Genomic DNA, 17,448 nt, shown 5'->3' on the forward strand with positions numbered 1-17,448 from the left:
CGTTTCCACCTTGGTGGAGCGGGATGGGCTCAGTGGCCTCTGCTGAAAAAACCACGCTACCTTAACAAAATCTTCTGAAATCTCTTCCCACACCTTGAATTCGAGGGCGATGGCTGACTTCAGACTTTGTCAATTGCACGACGCTTTTTGGGTTGCTAGGGTCCTTGCTCTGCGAGGCAATGAGACATGGCATATTGCTCTGTCTTATTGTGTCGCTGCGTACTGAACTCTCTTTAAACTAGTTGTAGGTATACTTGAGAATGGAGGTGTTGCTATGGTTATGCCCACTCCAGCTGTCTCGTGCGATGCTCGATACCGCTGCTTAGCTTTCCACTGCCTGTACGGATGCGTGTCCTTGCTCGGCGTCTGCTCATGCTCATGCCCCCCTTCGCTGAGGGCTCAAAGGGATTTCATCAACTGCGAAACTGACGTACAGTCCTATCAATGAACGCGACTAAACCTCTCCTAACCTGTCCTCGCTTTCCGAGGCGCCATCGTCAACGCCTGATTGCTATCCCACGTATCCCACTCTTCCCACAAGTGAGCCACTGACCCCTTGACTCACAAGTTGGCGGGGAAAAACTCTACATTCTCCCTGGGTAGATGGCCGTGGGCGACAGTGCCTCAAACGCGAGGCCTAGCACAGAGCTGCGTCCCAACCGATGGCCGCGCTTTCCAGCACATATCCGGCGGCACGAGTCCCCGTCCCTCTGAACATGGGCAGCTAACCCTACCGTCCTCGCGAACCATGAAGCGCACTGCTCCACTGCGCTGTGCATGCACGTGGGGTGTTGACTCGCAGGGGAAACGTCACTCAAGCCGCCGTTCTGGGCTGAACGTACTCGAGGTCCGAGGCTGATTCCTAAGTAAAACCGACGTGCGTCATCATCAACGCTCAGAAGGGTGTCCCCGTGTTCGAAACAATCGTTCGGCAGTGGTCAATCGGCAGCTGGATGTATTGCGATCTACGATGCAGACAGCACAACCTGATTTCCTTCTCTCGTATAACTCGAGCCGGTCAACCCGCCGCAGTACACAATCCTTAACATCAGACATGGAACATACCCGAGATACAAAATCCAAGATTACTTGTGGTGCGACTCGATAAACTTGAGTGCGTTCTTCGGGCTGACGTTAGATTACAACCTCGCAATCCAACCCACTCGTCGGCGGCCTTGACGCCCAGCGCAATGTCAATGAGCTTGCCCGAACCCTTCTCGAATATAAAGTGCGAGCGCTTAGTGCTGGCGTCAGCTAGCTCACAGAATGTCGTGCTTGTTAGGAAGGACGAACGCGCCGAGCCGCTTGATGAGCTTGCTCTCGGGGTCCGAGAGGAGGTGGTACTTGAACTCCTTCTTGGTCTTCCACTACTGTCAGCTGGATTACAGGTGTGGTGAGCTGACCTTGAGCTGTGCGGCCGGCTTGTCCTTGCTGAGGCCGTAGACGTCGTAGCCGAGCTCGCCAAAGTCAGTCGCCAGGTCGCGGTACCCGCAAGCCTGGTTGGTGCAGCCGGGCGTGTCGGCCTGGGAAGTGAATATAATTACGGATGTGATCATAAGCAGAAAACACCATGTCAGCGCCACATCTAAACAAAGCAAAGAGACGTACACGCGGGTATAAGAAGATGACAACACCGCGCTCGCCAGTGAGCGTCGAGACGTCAACATCCTCGCCATCCTCGTTCTGGAGCGTGATCTTGGGCAAGTCGGAACCGAGCTGAAGGGCGCCGCGCGAGGCGGATGGCGGCTTGCCGTTCGTCTCGTCCTTGGACTTGGGTTTGTCCTGGGAGGCCTTGTCCTCATCCATCTTGTCGTCCTTGGACTTGGTCACCTCCTCCTTGGACTTGGGCTCCTTGGACTTGGGCTCCTTGGACTTTGGCTCCTTGGACTTTGGCTCCTTGGACTTTGGCTCCTTGGTCACCTGCTCCTTGGACTTGGGCTCCTTGGACTTGGGCTCCTTGGACTTAGGCTCCTTGGACTTGGGCGCGGCCTTGGGCTTGGGCTCGGTCGACGTGGGCTCCTTAGCCTTAGTGACCTTTTTCTCCACTGGCTTTGCAGGCTCCTCTTTCTACTGTCAGCTAACTCATCCGCAACTTGGCTGTACCTTTGCGGCAGGGCCTGATCCAGCGGATGCGATTCGCGCAGAACGGCGGGTGGCAGTCGGCGCGTCGGCCTTGGGCATGGTGAACGTGGGTGGAGGTTGGGAGTTGGGATGTGAGGTGGGTGTAAGCCAGAGACAACCGGTGAGCGTATAGGAAAAGTGGTACAGACAAGGAGCGAAAAAGTCGACACACGAAGAAGAGACAAGTATGGACGAAGCGGATGGAGAATGGAGGATGGGAGGGGATGAACGCTGTTGAGTCGAGAACGATAATGGGCTTGGGTAGATTGGGGGTCTCATTCCCTTGGTGAGCAATGTTTGGCTCTGGTTTTAGTTCGGGTCACGTGGATGTTAAACCCCCGGAATGACATGGGGCGCTCTTCAGTTTAAGCACCAAGGCCGCTTAGCTCAGCTGGTTAGAGCATTGTACTAATATCGAGAGCTCCGGCGTCGGAATTAGTAATGCAAAGGTCGGCAGTTCGATCCTGTCAGTGGTCATTCCCTTTTATCCTTTTTCCCACCTCCTGCTCTTCCATGCATCTCAATCCTCCACAGCTTGTTGAGGTACATGTTTCTTTGGCACAGTGTCACCTTCCATGTTAATGATGTGAGAAGCATGGTTGTTTCGCCATCAATATCCAGCTTTTTACCACAAGAACCACACTTTCCGCATGCGGACCATCCTACATCACTTTTCTCTTTGCTCTCCCCAATAGCAAGAGGCGGCCGTAACCTTCAGAAGCGTCATTGCGTTCCGCGGCCGAAGCCGACAGGCCCAGGCTATGATGCAGACCAGCCTCATTGTGGCGAAATTCATTCTCCTTCTTCAGTCCGCTTCTATGCACCCATGACACTCCGGAGTCGGTGTCAGCTGAGACGGACCAGCTACGCATGCCAGACGGCCCCGATGCTCAGCTGAGGACAAAACTGTATTTAACCAAGGCCACCTTGTGAGAGTCGCCACCAGTCCATCTTATCACATCTAACAATACTACCACACACACACAAAACAGACACATCACCACACCACACATTTCATCACAAATGTTCAGCCACTGGAAACACGAGCAGCCCAAAGCCGCTACCACCGGTACATCCGCCACGCTCGGCACGTCGCCAACAGGAGCGTCGACCTCTCCCCTTCACGACCGTGCCATGGCCGATGTCCAGAAAGAAGCTACCCAAGGTGAGTCCCTGTCCACTCTGTATCTGACGTTAGAACGCCCACGCCGCTGGTCGTTGGACTTCGAAATGCGCCGCGGCTCAAACCCCCTCTCGAAGGGGATCAACCCTTGATCCAGAGGACCGACTCATCATGCGCTTGGTGACAGAGTTAGCTTGAGCTGCAGATGTGCAGGATGATGACATATGAGCAAAGCCGCTGAAACTCGATGAATTGTACATGCACATGCTACATTATTATACAAACAGGCTATGACGTCGAATGCCTTCTAACCAGGCCCTGGATGGCCCTTCTATGCGAAGGGCAGCCCGCACATCTGGCATTCGGCTGCCCCAGGATCGTTAAACATGGTACAATGCTCACAAGCTGCTGTTAGGGGCATCGCTCACGCGTACTCACACTTCTGCCCGACCAGCGCGGTGCCTCCAAACCCTTCGTCTCCGACCACCATCTCGAAGTCGTCCTCGACTTCGACCACTTCAATGAGGTTGAAGTGGTCACCAAGAAGGATGCCGATGCCGCCAATCGTCTCCTGACGGTCCAGGTCGCGGCCCTGGAACAAAAGTCGTTGCGAAAGCGGCGGGATCTTGAACATCTCATATAGCTCCATTTGGACCTCCATGACGGACATGTTCTTCGTGACGAGAATCTGTGCCTCCTTTCCACGCCTCCCCCGCGGCGGCGCACGACGCTTCGTCCCGTCGTTGTTACTGGGAGCCGCGTTCTCCCCGACAGCGATAGGAAGCCACAGCTCTTTCCAATCGGAGTACCTACAGTCAGTTTAGAAGATGACTTTGAGCGCACCGTTTAATACGACACGGTCCGCACGTCGCAAGCGATGGGTCGAGGACAGGGAGCCGCTTGCCGTCGGCTGGCTGTGAGCCATACTTGATGGTGATTCCCTCCTCTGGCGGGTAGTCGTACCTGCGGTCAGATGGCAGCTCAAAATCGAAACTTGCAGTTGGCACAGTTTTTCCCAGCCATTCTCGTCGATGTACTCGGCTTTGTCCAGCCCGGGGTCAAAGTCGAGAAGATCGTGTGGGCAGAGGTCGAGTTGCAACGTGGGCCGCTCGACTGGCTCCCTGAGATACAGTTCCCACTGCACGAAAAATGAGCGCGGAAGAAGATAGTTCTTAGCTCCGAAGACGTGAGACTGGTTGCGTTGATTCTTGAACAGCTTCTCCTCAACTTTGACCTTGGTGAGCCACTCTGCACGCTGGTTCTTGGATAGCTCCTGCGCGGCAGAGCAGTCCGTGCACTGTTCCGCTTTCTCGTCGAAGACAGCGAACTCGCCAAGGACCGAGCGGAGGAGCAAGATGGCCTCTTCCGTGACATACTGGAGTTTATTGTTGCCGACGAAAGGCTGGTCGTGCTCACAGAAGAGCGAGTACTCCGGGTCCGTCGGGAGAACGGCAGGGCCGAGCTTGTTTCTCTTCCATTCGGTCACCCACGCGTGAGGTAGGAGGTACGGGCCCCCGCCATCGTTGGCGCGTTCGAACTCGTCTAACAGTTCAGCTTGGCGCGAGTCTTTGATCTTGCGCTCGTACTCCTCGCGCACACACTGGAGGCAGATGTCGAGCTCTGGGAATTCAATAGCGGGAGAGAGGCATTGTACTTCGTCGTCGTCGTTGCCATTGCCATTTTCGACGCTAATGTCGCCCTTTGATTCTGCCGATGATCCGCTTGGCGTTGATAGTGGTTGGTCCAGCGCGTCGTTGGTGGATGGGTCGGGTAGCGACGAACAGCTCCGAGGGTTAGGTTGTGAGGACTTGAGGCCTTGAACGTTCACATTGGACATGGGAGAGCCATGGAACTTGAAGTTACCGGCTGGCACCGATCCCGAGCTGGGTTCGTCCATGTCTGGAGTCGCATTGTCGCTGCTCTCGTCGACTAGCGGGACGTGCACCTTGTCGGAATCGCTTGCGGAGGAAGAGTGGCTGCCTTGACTTCTTGTGCTGCACTGGGAAGCGCTGCGGGCGTGTTTCGCTGTTGCCGGATTCTGACCCTTAGTCTCACTGTTGTGTCTTTGGAGCAGGTAGAAAAGTGCCTGTCTGTTGGGGGATTGTTCCGAGAGTAACTCGTCCCACTGTCTGTTATACAGCAACTTGAGCCGCTCGAACGCAACTCGCGAGATGAGGCGAAACGCTGACTGGTTCGGGTCGTACTGCCCATGGTAACACTTGAGATTGCTTGGCACAATCCACTTGGTGCTCAGCTTGTCCGAAGCAAGCCACTCTGCTAGACACTCGCGCGGCACAACGCAGTCATCCTGGAATGAGCGCAGCACCACGCGTGACTCACACCAGGGATCAAGTTCAGCACAGTCTCCTTCTCGCGGACCAGCAGATTGAACGCCTCACTGAGCGTTTTACGTTTATCAAATTGTCCTCCCATGGAACTCAGTAGCTCGTCGTTGTCTCGTCTGATCTCCCTGCGCAAGTGCTGTGGGGCGTGTCGTTGTGGAGGAGGCTGTCGACTGCGCTGATACACGAGCATATAGGCGTCTCGCGACACTTGGTCGCCTGGCGCGTCGGGGTCGAGCTTGAGCTTCTTCTTGGGCCGCTCGGAGAGGTTGCACACCTCGCCGTCAGAGCAGAAGTACCACTCCTTATCGCTAGTGTTAGTTGATCGATCTCGCCTGACAACTCACTTCTCGTCGTACACCTCAGCAGTGAAGTGGCCTTGGGTAGCCTGAGTGTTAGTGCGGCGAGTTGCAGTAGACTCACTTTGAGCCCCTCGTGCACGACCACTCCGTGGAGGTCGTACTCGACGTTCTCAAGCCGCAGCCTGCGGGGGTACGAGATGCGGGCTTTGCTCTTCTTCCGTTCGTCCGACGTTGGAGTATACTCAAAGCGGTTCAGTGCAAAGTGGAGTGCTGGAGGAAGGTGCTGCAGGTGGGTAGACCGGGTCGCGGGCTGGAGTGACGAGCACTGTGGGCATCTGTACTTGTTATCGCCGTCCAGTAGCTCAGGAGTGAGCATGTGCTTGATTTGGCCCTCGAGTGAACAGCCGTCTCGAAGAGGGACTTCGAGCTCCATGAACGGGGCTAGTGTCAGTTCTTGGTCGGAAGTGAATCTCACAGCTCGTGCTCGACACGTAACTGCAAGTGTTGCACTTGGTGCGGTATTCAAGCTGGCCAGCGAACTGTTCGGCAACAAAGTCGGCGAGAGGTCCGCCCTGTGCCCTGAACTGCTTCTCAATGAGGTCCATGAAGAGCTTTGAGAACCTGCTTGTCAGATAGCCTTTAGCCGGTTCCAAGTTAGCTACGCACTCAGCTGCGTCCTGTTGCGCGCCCTTGTCGAGGCGGAGAGCCTCGATCAGCGCACCCGGGTCGACCACTTGGCGGCACGTGTACCGCATCGCTGCGAAGATCATGGCCAGGTGGAAGAGGGGATTCACACGGTCTCCCACGGCCTCAAATACTCCATTGCGAAACGACACGTTGTGGAACCAGACTTGGAGGAAGGCATTGGCCTGGTGTTAGAGTGCGACGCGCGAGACGCAACTCACGTAGCATGTAGCACCGTAGTTGCGAAGGCCTGGAGGCCCGCTGTCGCCGCGCTCTCTAATCTCCTCACCCATCCGGGATTGAAGGAAGGTCTCGAGGGCATCGTCCTTCCACCACTGTTGTTAGCTTGCCCAAATGGTGGACAGAGCTCACCTTCTCCACGCCCAAGTGATTGTAACAACGGGGGTTGGTTTTGCACTTCTGCGCCTGGCAGTCGCCCTTCTTCGGCGAGATAACGACAACGGAGTCGTCGGTTTCTGACGAAAGAACGCTTATGGCTCGCTTGCCTTTGCTATTATGGCTGCCCTTGGCCGGTGACTTGGACTTGGACTTGTTCCTTCCCGGACTGGGGATTGGGCATGCTTTGGGGCAGTTGCTGGGGTGTAGACCCGCTGATAAACGGCAGTGTTCTAGAGTAATGTCGTTTGAAGATTCTATCAGGTCGCACCATGACCAGTCCTTCTGGTCCTTCTTGGGAGGCATTGAGGTTAGTAATGAAACAGATACGAGATCGCAAGCAACAACAATCGTACCCACCAGGGGGTGACGAACGTATCACGTGACTGCGGAGATGGAGTGATCTCCACTGCCCTTCACTTCGGTTGGATCGGCTAATATCTGGCTAATGATAATTGTCTGGAAGATTAGAACAATAGGAAATGCTCACTTGGGTCTCCGCAAATTGCCGATCACCTTGTCTGCTTTGTGGAATGGGTATCTCGTTGGCGTCCAGGTCAAGAGCTACGGATCTTGCCGGGACTCCAGAGACAGGAGTTCCACGAGTCCTGGGGACTGACAGGAAGGACTGACAGGAACTGACCGCGGCCGCCATTGGGGGCATGCACGCCACAAACTGCTGCGCCAAGAGATGTTGATCACGGGGCTCTGGCCATTAGGTCATGTGAGCAGTATCGGGCACCCGGTGGCTCCGCGCCTCTGCTCTAATGCCCAATCAGGTCAGCGCTCAACAACAACAAAACACAGGATGACGAAACGGTACAACAGGAACGACGAGAAATCACTAGATTGCCGACCCTGCTCGCTCGCCACCTGCGCGAACAATTGCCCCCACCCTGCCATCCAACAACCCGGTCTCTGAACTCCGTGGGCCGAGGAACAATGACGCGGGCCGCCTAGAAGGGCCCATTGAAATGATAGGCGTAACGCACGTACAGCCAGTGGGCGGCTGCACAGACTTGCCAAGAGGGGTTATGACAACAGCCACTGACGGTCGTGTTGTGTTTTGCTGTCTGCTGACCCGGTCCAGTGTGACAGCGACTCTTGGACTGGAGCCCACCTAGATAAGAGGGCTTGATGATGGCGCGTTGATCCCCATTCCCCTTGCCACTGCGCCCAACACCACATACATCCTACCCAACGTTTTACGCGTCTATTCCTGGTCCCCCATCACCTACCAGTCCCACAATGTGTGAGTAACCACCTCTTGCGCCTGTATGAGGTCTGCAGCGCTCGCTCGAGCGAGCTGTACCCATCCTGCGTGCCCCGTCGCCCAGCTCGTGTTGCTTGACGCTAACCTCCCAGCCTCCGCGTCGCCACCCAAGGAGGGTTTCATGAACCGAATGCGCCGCATGTCGGCTGAGGTCTTTGACAGGCCGCACCTGCAGCAGGCGACGTCCGAGCATGTCGACGAGCTCGTCAACATGGGCTTCCCTCGCGGCCCCGCTGAGCGGCAGCTCAACATGAGCAACAACGACGTCCGGGCTGCTGCAGAGAGCCTTGTCCACGCCGCGCACCCGAAGGACTCTACCGACCCCTACAACCATCCCGAGTGCCCGATCTGCGTGCGCGAGAAGAACAACGTCCGCATCGCTGAGGGCCGCCGCAGCTCGGTCTCGGCTGCCATCCACCGTGCCACGTCGCGTGGGGGTGAGGGCGACGACCAGCAGCCCATTGACGGGCGCCGCGGGTCCGTCGGCGCTATGCTTCGTCGCAAGTCCGTCGTCGAGGGTCTGCGCCGCATGACGACGCGCGACGTCGGCCACAAGTAGTTCCGTCATGGGTCCATCGGTCTGTCGGTCTCCCCTAATGAACAGAAGAAGCCATTGCCGGAGTTATAGTGTTGTGATGTACCAGTCAATGCTGCTGCCCGCGGCATCGCTGCCGCTCTGACTAGGTTGAACTGACCCTATGAGAGCGAGGCCTATCGAGCGAGAGGTGTGCAGACACGTTTATCTACGATATCAGTTGTGCTCTGACCGCCGAGCTAGTCACCTGCGACCGCGCCTTCGGCAACCTTGCCGCCATCGTCTATGATCTCCAGGTCAGGGATGAACAGCGATGCCACAAACACGGCCACCGCTCCCGCGAGGTCGAATAGGAACGTGTTTCGCAATGCAGCGCCGTACGCTGCCACAGCGAGCGCGCCCCCCGGCGCAGGAAATCGGTTGATGGTCTTCGACACACTTCGGAGGGCATCGATAAGCTGAGGCGTGAGCCACAGACGCGAGTGAGGCACCTTGGGATCTGAGAAGCGTTTGCGGAGTTCAGCCGCAATGGAGGCCTGGAACGCAGCGCCTGACACGCCGACGCCGAACACCTGTCCAAGCGAACGGAAGACGAACACAAAGCCGGTGGCGACGGCGATCTGGGATTCTGAGGTGAGCAAAGGGTGCTTGGCCGGTCGATACGACTCACTCGGCACCGTGTTCAGCATCCCAACTAGCGACAGTGGGTCTCAGCACCACGTACTCAGCGTGAGCGTCAACAGGCTGCTAAACCCGGCGCCCATATAGGCACGACTGCGAGCCATCGCACCGCCGCTCCCGACTCCAGTCCCCATCCCGAGAGGAGGGCCATGGCGACGACCGGCCCCGGCGCAGCACGTTACAGTGAGCCACTTATACCGCCGCGTCCGCTTGACGAGGTAGCCCATGATCGGGGCGGAGAGGGTCATGGCGGCGCTGTTCGGGAGGATGTGTGCGCCCGCGCGGGAGAGCGACTCGTCGAAGACGATTTCGAAAACCATGCTAGGGTCAGAACTCGAGGATGATGCTCACGGAAGGTGGTACAGCATGTTGAAGTTTACGATCGCGATCACTCCTGCTATGATGCCGACGCAGAGAGCTGTGCGTTGTCGTGGGAGGGTGAGGGAGAGCACTGGCCTTCGAACAAGACGGGGCTCAACGACGATGAATGCCACGAAGAATGTCACGCTCGCCACGAGGGCTGTGAGGCCAGTTATGTCATGGCGCATAGGAATGACCGCGCTGCTCCTTTGGAGGACGTGGAGCCGGGAACCGGTGGAGAGGTAAGAGTTGCGCTGCCAGCGAGGTCGATTTCGGCGAGGGTGTCGGCGCTGTATCGCCTCTCCTGGTCTTGTGGTATTGTGAGGCGGCCAAGGACGATACAAGCGACTGCGACGGGAATTTGGGCGTAGAATGCAGCCCGCTATCCCCAGGCCTGGGTGAGCCATCCGCCGATGGGGCCGCCGAGCCCATTCCCGCGACGAATACGGCAAAGCCTAGGCCTTGGTAGAAACCCCGGTCCTGGGGAGGTAATGACTCGGAGAGGACAATGGACGCGATGGTACTCGCGCCACCGCCGCCGATGCCCGCCAAGAACCGGGCCACTGTGAGGCCTGTGAATGACGGGGCGAGGCCGCAGGCTAGCGTTCCGAGGTTGAAGAGGGATGCGGCTTGGAGTTGGGCTGTGCGTCGGCCGATTGCGTCCGAGAGACGCGCGTACAGCGGCGTGAATGTTACGTTGGACCAGAGGTAGGATGTACCGATCCAGGATTCGCAGTCAAACGCACCAAACTCGAAGGCAATGGTCGGCACACAGGTCGCTACGACTGAGGCTAGCGAAGGAGGAGGAGGTTAACTGGTAAGATCGAGCATAGCTAGGAAGGAGGTGAGCATGGTCGCCGCGACCAGGAGGCGGCGGCGGGCCGGCGACGGGCCCTCCGGGTAGATTAGGGGCGTGCGCTCGCTGCTCATCGCTGTCGTCGGCTTTGGTGATGGTGTGCGAGTTTGGGGGAGAGGGGTGTTTGGCGGTGCCCGGGTTGGCATTCTGGTTTCCACCGGCTGGGTGGCCCAAGATTGCGCGGATGGCGGGTTCGGACACGTCTGTCTCCGTACGTGAGTGAGTAACAGTTAACACAGATAGTGGGCGACGTCGTCGACTATGTACTGTTCAACCATGTGAGTCCAGGTCATCAGCAAGCGAACACAACGTCAGGCTAGGCGAGCAGGGCGTAAGATTGGGCGTGGGAGACCGAAATGAGTTCAGCCATTAGCGAGGACGACGTCCTATCAGCTGCCACCTTCGCACTGGGCCATTGCGAGATGCCAAGGGTGTGCTGTGATACTCGCTGCCATCTTTGAATACCCAGTGTGAACCTGGAAGACTCGCAGAGAGTGGATCCATACTCGTGGCGCTAGGTAGTCGACAGGCCGACATCGGGTCGACAACGGGAAGAGCTGTTCGTACTAATGCGAGCAGGAGTTATACATCCTCGAGGCCCCCAGACCGCGTGGGAGAGGCCCCTCCACCCTGCCCACTCCTCCGGTCAGCTCAACTTCTTGGCCACAAACGCGCCTTTGTGCCTAGCCCGTAATGTTCCACTCCGCCATACCACCTCAGATTATGTCGCAGTACTGGTTCGAGGGGCTACTGATGCCCACTCATACCACAACTGAACTCGCGTTTGGACTTTTCCCGCTGTTTATGCAACACGGGAACGGGAACGGCAGTTTCCTCCGACATTACAGCAGGTGCCTTGGAGCCTCCCGCTCCGCTAGCCGAGAGCTTGTCGTACAAGCGATGTTCTGCCGCGTGCCGTGCCGCGGTGCCTGCGTCGTACATCGTACGTCGTACGTTCGCGTCATGGAATGGTTAATTGAGAGTGGAGAATCGGGCGCGTCATGGCTTTGAGATCAGGGCTGATATACCTGCCATGATGTGCGTGGTCTGGTGTATCCGGATAAACCGGAGAACGCGGACCGTCGAGGACGGTGCGAAGATGATTTGCGTTTTGGATTGCTGCGAGTCGCTGGTTAATGATCGCTGATCTGATCAGCCAAACTGTTGATCGCACGGGCCAGCGGTGGGACCAGAGCGTTATGGATCGCTTGGATTGGCGGATTGGCGGATTGGCGGGGCATAGACCGCGGTGCCAGCGTACTGCCCAGTTGAGAAATAGCCAGCTATGGGCGCTGTTGGTATGGTCTTTAGCAGTAAGCACATACAAACGCCTCAGTCTCAGTATCAGTCACTCTCATCTTGTCAGTCGACAGCCTCAACATTGAAACTAATATAGCAACATTCATGCGCCGGAAATCGCTCTGGCTCCAGGCCATATTACAGTCTCTACCACCAGGGAGGGATTACAGGGCACCAGGCCCACGACATCTACAGAGTCCAGCTCAGCTGCACGGCAGCTACTGGCAGATGGCGGATCCAGAGACGGAGAACGAGCACTCGGCGGCGCACGACGCAATCGTCTCCCACGCGTTGCCCTGAGTCTGTCTGTTGCAGATCTGGAGGCTAAGGCCATCGCAGCGCCACTTGCCGTACTTGCAGGTGTCGGGGACAGGGGCGGGGGCAGCCTTGGCGACGTCACCGACGGGGATGGGCGCGGCGGAGGGAGATGGGGAAGAAGAAGGCTGCTCAGCAGCGGGAGAGACGACGGCGAGATTGCCGCCGACGGGAGTGTCCTGCGCAGCAGGAGTGGAGTGGTTGGGCTTGTTGGCCTCGGCAGACGATACGGACACGGACTCAGCCGAAGAAGCAGGAGAGGAGGCCGGGGCCGGCTCGGCGACAGGGGCAGGCGAAGTGGCCAGAGTGGGCGACGAGGCAGGAGCAGGCGTGGACGAGGAAGAAGGCTGTTGGGGAGCCGGGGCATCGTTGCCGCCAGCAGGGTTGTAGACCGAAGCGCCCTTGGCCGAGCCACGAGGAGCGTCACCAAGAGTGGCGCTGAGGTCGTTGTCGATAACCTTGACGGAGAAACCTTCAGGGTTGTTGCCGCACTTGCCGCCCGAGAGCTGGGTGAAAGCGAGAGCCGAGACGTCAATAATGCTGGCCGTAGTGCAAGCAGCGCAGCCATCCATGAGGACGAAGGGTCCCTCGTCGAGGACGATCTGCTTGCCGTCGGGGCCAAAGATCTGGACCTCCTTGCCGCACCAGTACTCAACGTCGTTGGCGACCATGTTGGCGTTCATAGCGACGATGCGGTTTGAGTTGTACTGGCGGAGAGTCTTAGCCTCGGACTGGAGGTTGGACGTGCACTTGGGGTAGCCGTCGTTGATGCCCGAAGTGTCGGCCCAACGCGAGGGGAAGGGACCGCCGTTGGCGGCACCGCAGACGTCACCATCGTTGACGCCATAGTAACTGGGATGTCAGCGGGGTCAAAGGATAGGGTTGGAGGTCCGTGCCACACTCACACAGTCGCACGATAGCCGGAGCCCTCAAAGAGGACCTTCTGGGCGCTGGCGATGGCCGAGAGCGCGAGGAGAGCAGTGGTGAAGAACATCGCTAGCGATATGTTTTCGGTTTTTTTGGTGTTGAGAGTAATGGTGCGCGAGGCGCGAAGGAAGCAGTTGGAGAGAGAGAGTGTGAGTGCTCGTGGAGCTGGGTGGGTTGAGACTGGCTCGAGGTTGTGGGTTGTAGAACTGGTGGGGTAAAGAGTAATGACGCGCAGCGACAAGGGCTCTTATAGACGAGACAGAGAGGGATGGGATGGTGAGGAAAGAGTGAGGTTAGTGAGGGATGAGAGTAAAGGAAGAGAGGAAGACAAGAGAATGGAAATGGGGTGGTCGGAGCTGAATGGGTGCGAGCTTGAGCTTTGGTGCCCCATTCAACTCCAAGACCTATAGATAATTCAATATTCAGATCCAACCGACACATACAAACATTCAAACAGAAACATACAGTACAATATTGTGGCGGATAAAGAACAGGCACCTCATGCTAATGACCCGCACATGACGACCCTCATTCTAATCAGTAACAGGCACCCCAGTTCCTTACAATTCCTCCCCGAAACAAACATTCAGGCAAAAAGGCAGAGACAAATTCTACTGAACAAGGCCTTGTCTTGGTAGCTTAAACCCTGTTGAAAGCGGCAGTGTCTCTCACCCCCCTGGCCCCGAACTAACCGGAGGAAATCCATACACCATGAGCCCTTGGTCCTCTTACCCAAGACCGCGATTATCAGGGAAATAGAGGGCCCCGAAAGGCACTCGCCGACGCCCCCGACGCGTGGATATCCTTGCCGGTGCCCTGTCGACCCCCTGTCAATCTCAATCTGCCAATCATGCTGATCTTTCTCTAGGCCTGGGCTGATCCACAAACACTAGGGGGAGGCAGATCCGCTCAGACATTAGGATACAGATTCTTTGTTAGTTTACTGTTCAATATCATAGCGCATGTCTTGACTGCCATGGTAACGATCCGAGCTGAATGTAACACGACGACGGGACTCGCTTCTACTCGCTTCCGCTTGGAGCGCAGATGTGCGTGCATCACGCATGTGCACGTATTCAACTCAGCCAGTGAGACGACCACTCCACAACGCCACAAATTTGAACGGCCCCAGAACTAGCCGATACGGTGATACCAGACCTTGTGGCGCGTATCAATGTTCCGAGGGCTAGCAGCCTCGTCATCTTCACTCATGCATTCCAGCCACCATAACATTTACAGAGCAACCCCAGAACGAGACCTCTCCGCCAAGCCGGTCAACAGCTTGGCTTCAATTCCTGGCCCTGAAAGCGCGAATCCAGCATTCCCGAATACAACACGTGGCGCCCTAAATTTCTTAACACCCCGGATCGTTGGGTTTGGCCGCTATTCTCAGCTTTCTCAGCCGTGTTTGGCTCAAAATTGATGTGGGCATAGCCAGACACACGAGGGATTTGCGGATGTACAGACTGTCCCACAATATAATTGCGTCATCTGAGCATAGATAGCACAGAAGCTTTGCGCTATCAAGCTTTCGGAACTCCGTTGAACTTTTTCCGCGTCGCCAGTGACCTCTCTACGACCACCTACTCTAGTGGCGCGTGGCTGAAAGCCCATGAACGCACAGCCAAAGAGACAATTCCGAGGACACGGCCATAGCCGATCGCCGACCTGGATATGTGGAATACCATTGATATCGTGAGGCGTGAGATAGTGTCAGAACCGCCATGCTCGCCGCGCTTCTCAGACTGCAACCATAGCCAGATCGGGGCCCTGGCTATCAAACACCGCGTGCTCACCGACACGCTCTCACAGACCCACCAAGCGTTAATGCAGAAAGAGGGCTCTCCGACTCATAGCCGCGGTTAACATTGGGGGCCCAACCTTTGCGGGCGAGCAGGCCCCACTCGCCTCCTCACAACACAGCACAACTCGCATAGACCGCTCACAGCACTGCTCACATGGAATGTTCACAGTTGGAAGGTTCACAGTCACTGCTACTCGCTCTCACCGCCACTCTCGCACACCGGGTAATGCATCGAGTCGAATGTTTCCAACGCCTACAACATGTCTTGGGCTGTGAACGCTAGTTGCCCGCACAAGCCTTCCTCTTGGCGAAGACCACCCTATCCATCCATGGTAGCTATCCCCTCCAATCTTTACCGACTCGAGTGATCACAGCCGCGGTAATGCAGCGTTCTCGTAATTGCGGTAAGACAGGTTTGTATTGAACAGACTAACATTGAGCACCCTAATCTATCTTGTTCCAGGCGCCCGGAGTTTGGATAATACGGGCTGACAGTCGAACACACTAAGAAAACTGTTCCGGACCCAGTCGATTCATTCTTCAAGTTGGTGTCATCTCCGACGTTGATCCGGCGGCCGACGCGGCGGAGCCCTCGGAGGTTTGCACGTCCGGTGCCGTGGCGGTTCTGCAGTTCACCCAAGTTCACCCTGCGATTCGGCGTGCCCTCGATTCTGCATCCCTCCCATCTTTCGCGCGCTTACTCCAGTCGCTATCTCCGGGTGCCCGCATCTTTACCGCAGCAATGGGGGATGTCGCTCTACGCGCAGCGGAGCCAATTGCTGAGACAGCACCAAAACCAACCAGTTCCGGCCCAGGCACATCCTCCACTCAAATCTTTTCGACAAGATAACACCCTCTACATTCAGGAATTTCCACACCGTTGGTGAAACGGTATCATGCGTCGTTGCCATTCAATCAGAAGTCAGCTTCTGGATAGTCGACGCGGCAGGGGTTCGACTCCCTTACGGTGTATTTTTCTTGCCTCACTGCTGTCCTGATGTGGCGATGGCCACCGGCTGTCCGCTCAACAGGTGAACAGGCTTTTGTTTTGCCGAGCAGCGCACAGTAGGATGGGTCCTCGCCTAGTCAGGATGTGCTGGAAGACGGGGCCTAAAGGACAGGCCCTTATGCGCCAGACTAGGACTGTGAACATCATCTAGTCAGATCAGCAGCAGCCTCGCCACGCGTGTCGTCGTCTACCCCCTGGTTCTTTTGCAAGATGACCATCAAAGATCTCTACCTCACTGACACAACGCACACGGACCCGAGAGGAAGGCCTGGTGTCAGAACGAGCGGCCATGACGCAGATCATGCGTGCATCGTCACGTAACTGAAGAGAGTTGAAGCTGAGGTCAAGCTCAGCGGGACGGTAAGGAGATCTCGATCGAGGGCCGAGACTTAAATAAGAAGATTGCCAGGATCAAACGCGCCTGGCTGTGAAGCAATGCGAGTTAAAAGGCATGGGATGTAAAGTGAATAGTGCAGTTGAAATAATGCATCACAGGTACTACGCTCCATGTCGTATCAGGACTATGTCCATCGTCACGGACCAGGAATGCGGCCACTACCGCTGCTGGTTCTGCCTGAATACGGCATCAACACATAAGAATCTTCTTACGGGCCTTCCATAGTAAACTCGGAGCAGGGCGCCGAGTTCTCGACCGACAGCTGACAGTTCCAACGGAACGCCAGAGGAATAGTATAGCGACGGTTGTAAGGAAACAAGTAAGTGCGCCTTCAGACATCGAATGGTTCCCGCCGGGTACAATGCCGTCACATGTAAGTCAACAAAACCACACAGAATGTGCAGGTCCGCTGTCTATGGACGGAACAGCTTAAACACTCTCGCGGATGGGGTTATGACCGTCTGCCCGCCCTTTCCGAATCGCCACCCCACCACCAACAACTTGAGGCGGCTCTGCCACCTACGGTATCTATCCCATGTCTTGGGGTCGGAACCGTTTACATCTTTGGAGCCCAAGCACAGAGAAAGGCGAGGCGAGTTATCGTTCCAGCCCACTGGGGCACGGACAGCTTCAACCACAATAATATGTATTCTTGCAACCCTGGTTATGCGGGAGTGGCTGAGTTGTCTACTCAAGCTATGAGATATCGCCTGCGCGGATGTGTGTGACCAAGTGAATAGATACCCCACCGCAGCAGTACCGGTGGCAATTCCGTTCGAGCAACGTCGCGCTCTCGGGTTGTAGAGGGAGGTACACACGTTCCCCAGCGCTCGGGTAGTCGCGACCCACGTCGAGCGGCTCCTCCGAAGAGCCCTAGGATGCCAGCACACGAGGGCATCGCTCATCGGGCCTCACAATTTGAAAACCCAACACCATCTATCCTGCGCATGCTCTAACCATTGTATAGGCTCATTTCCGATCTCTATTACCATTCGCATTCTGGGTATTCGTTACAGATTTCTTC

General features: G+C 56.6%; 6 protein-coding genes across 6 annotated transcripts; 2 read left to right on the forward strand and 4 right to left on the reverse strand.

Annotated features, from left to right (window-relative positions):
* Positions 1-1,085: 1,085 nt before the first annotated feature.
* DOT5 (uncharacterized protein) lies at positions 1,086-2,181 on the reverse strand (the record flags this gene model as incomplete). Its single annotated transcript, XM_060602298.1, has 6 exons — positions 1,086-1,128; positions 1,164-1,244; positions 1,294-1,367; positions 1,404-1,523; positions 1,609-2,067; positions 2,104-2,181. 6 exons carry the CDS (start codon positions 2,179-2,181, stop codon positions 1,086-1,088), a joined length of 855 nt encoding a protein of 284 aa, XP_060458706.1.
* Positions 2,182-3,144: 963 nt separating this feature from the next.
* CcaverHIS019_0510700 (uncharacterized protein) lies at positions 3,145-3,396 on the forward strand (the record flags this gene model as incomplete). The annotated part of the gene is made up of 2 exons (XM_060602299.1): positions 3,145-3,286; positions 3,320-3,396. 2 exons carry the CDS (start codon positions 3,145-3,147, stop codon positions 3,394-3,396), a joined length of 219 nt encoding a protein of 72 aa, XP_060458707.1.
* Positions 3,397-3,575: 179 nt separating this feature from the next.
* On the reverse strand, positions 3,576-7,274 carry CcaverHIS019_0510710 (uncharacterized protein; the record flags this gene model as incomplete). Its single annotated transcript, XM_060602301.1, has 12 exons — positions 3,576-3,649; positions 3,683-4,053; positions 4,088-4,207; positions 4,252-5,552; positions 5,585-5,897; positions 5,934-5,974; positions 6,010-6,329; positions 6,364-6,509; positions 6,555-6,757; positions 6,794-6,907; positions 6,945-7,167; positions 7,240-7,274. The coding sequence occupies 12 exons, from the start codon at positions 7,272-7,274 to the stop codon at positions 3,576-3,578; spliced, it is 3,261 nt and encodes a 1,086-aa protein (XP_060458708.1).
* Positions 7,275-8,216: 942 nt separating this feature from the next.
* On the forward strand, positions 8,217-8,800 carry CcaverHIS019_0510720 (uncharacterized protein; the record flags this gene model as incomplete). The annotated part of the gene is made up of 2 exons (XM_060602302.1): positions 8,217-8,220; positions 8,334-8,800. The coding sequence occupies 2 exons, from the start codon at positions 8,217-8,219 to the stop codon at positions 8,798-8,800; spliced, it is 471 nt and encodes a 156-aa protein (XP_060458709.1).
* Positions 8,801-9,015: 215 nt separating this feature from the next.
* Positions 9,016-10,819, reverse strand: CcaverHIS019_0510730 (uncharacterized protein; the record flags this gene model as incomplete). The annotated part of the gene is made up of 5 exons (XM_060602303.1): positions 9,016-9,404; positions 9,501-9,778; positions 9,809-9,977; positions 10,015-10,596; positions 10,633-10,819. 5 exons carry the CDS (start codon positions 10,817-10,819, stop codon positions 9,016-9,018), a joined length of 1,605 nt encoding a protein of 534 aa, XP_060458710.1.
* Positions 10,820-12,190: 1,371 nt separating this feature from the next.
* On the reverse strand, positions 12,191-13,281 carry CcaverHIS019_0510740 (uncharacterized protein; the record flags this gene model as incomplete). The annotated part of the gene is made up of 2 exons (XM_060602304.1): positions 12,191-13,139; positions 13,193-13,281. The coding sequence occupies 2 exons, from the start codon at positions 13,279-13,281 to the stop codon at positions 12,191-12,193; spliced, it is 1,038 nt and encodes a 345-aa protein (XP_060458711.1).
* Positions 13,282-17,448: the final 4,167 nt, after the last annotated feature.

This window comes from Cutaneotrichosporon cavernicola (assembly GCF_030864355.1).
Source record: "Cutaneotrichosporon cavernicola HIS019 DNA, chromosome: 5".
Classification (NCBI taxonomy): Eukaryota; Fungi; Basidiomycota; class Tremellomycetes; order Trichosporonales; family Trichosporonaceae; genus Cutaneotrichosporon; species Cutaneotrichosporon cavernicola.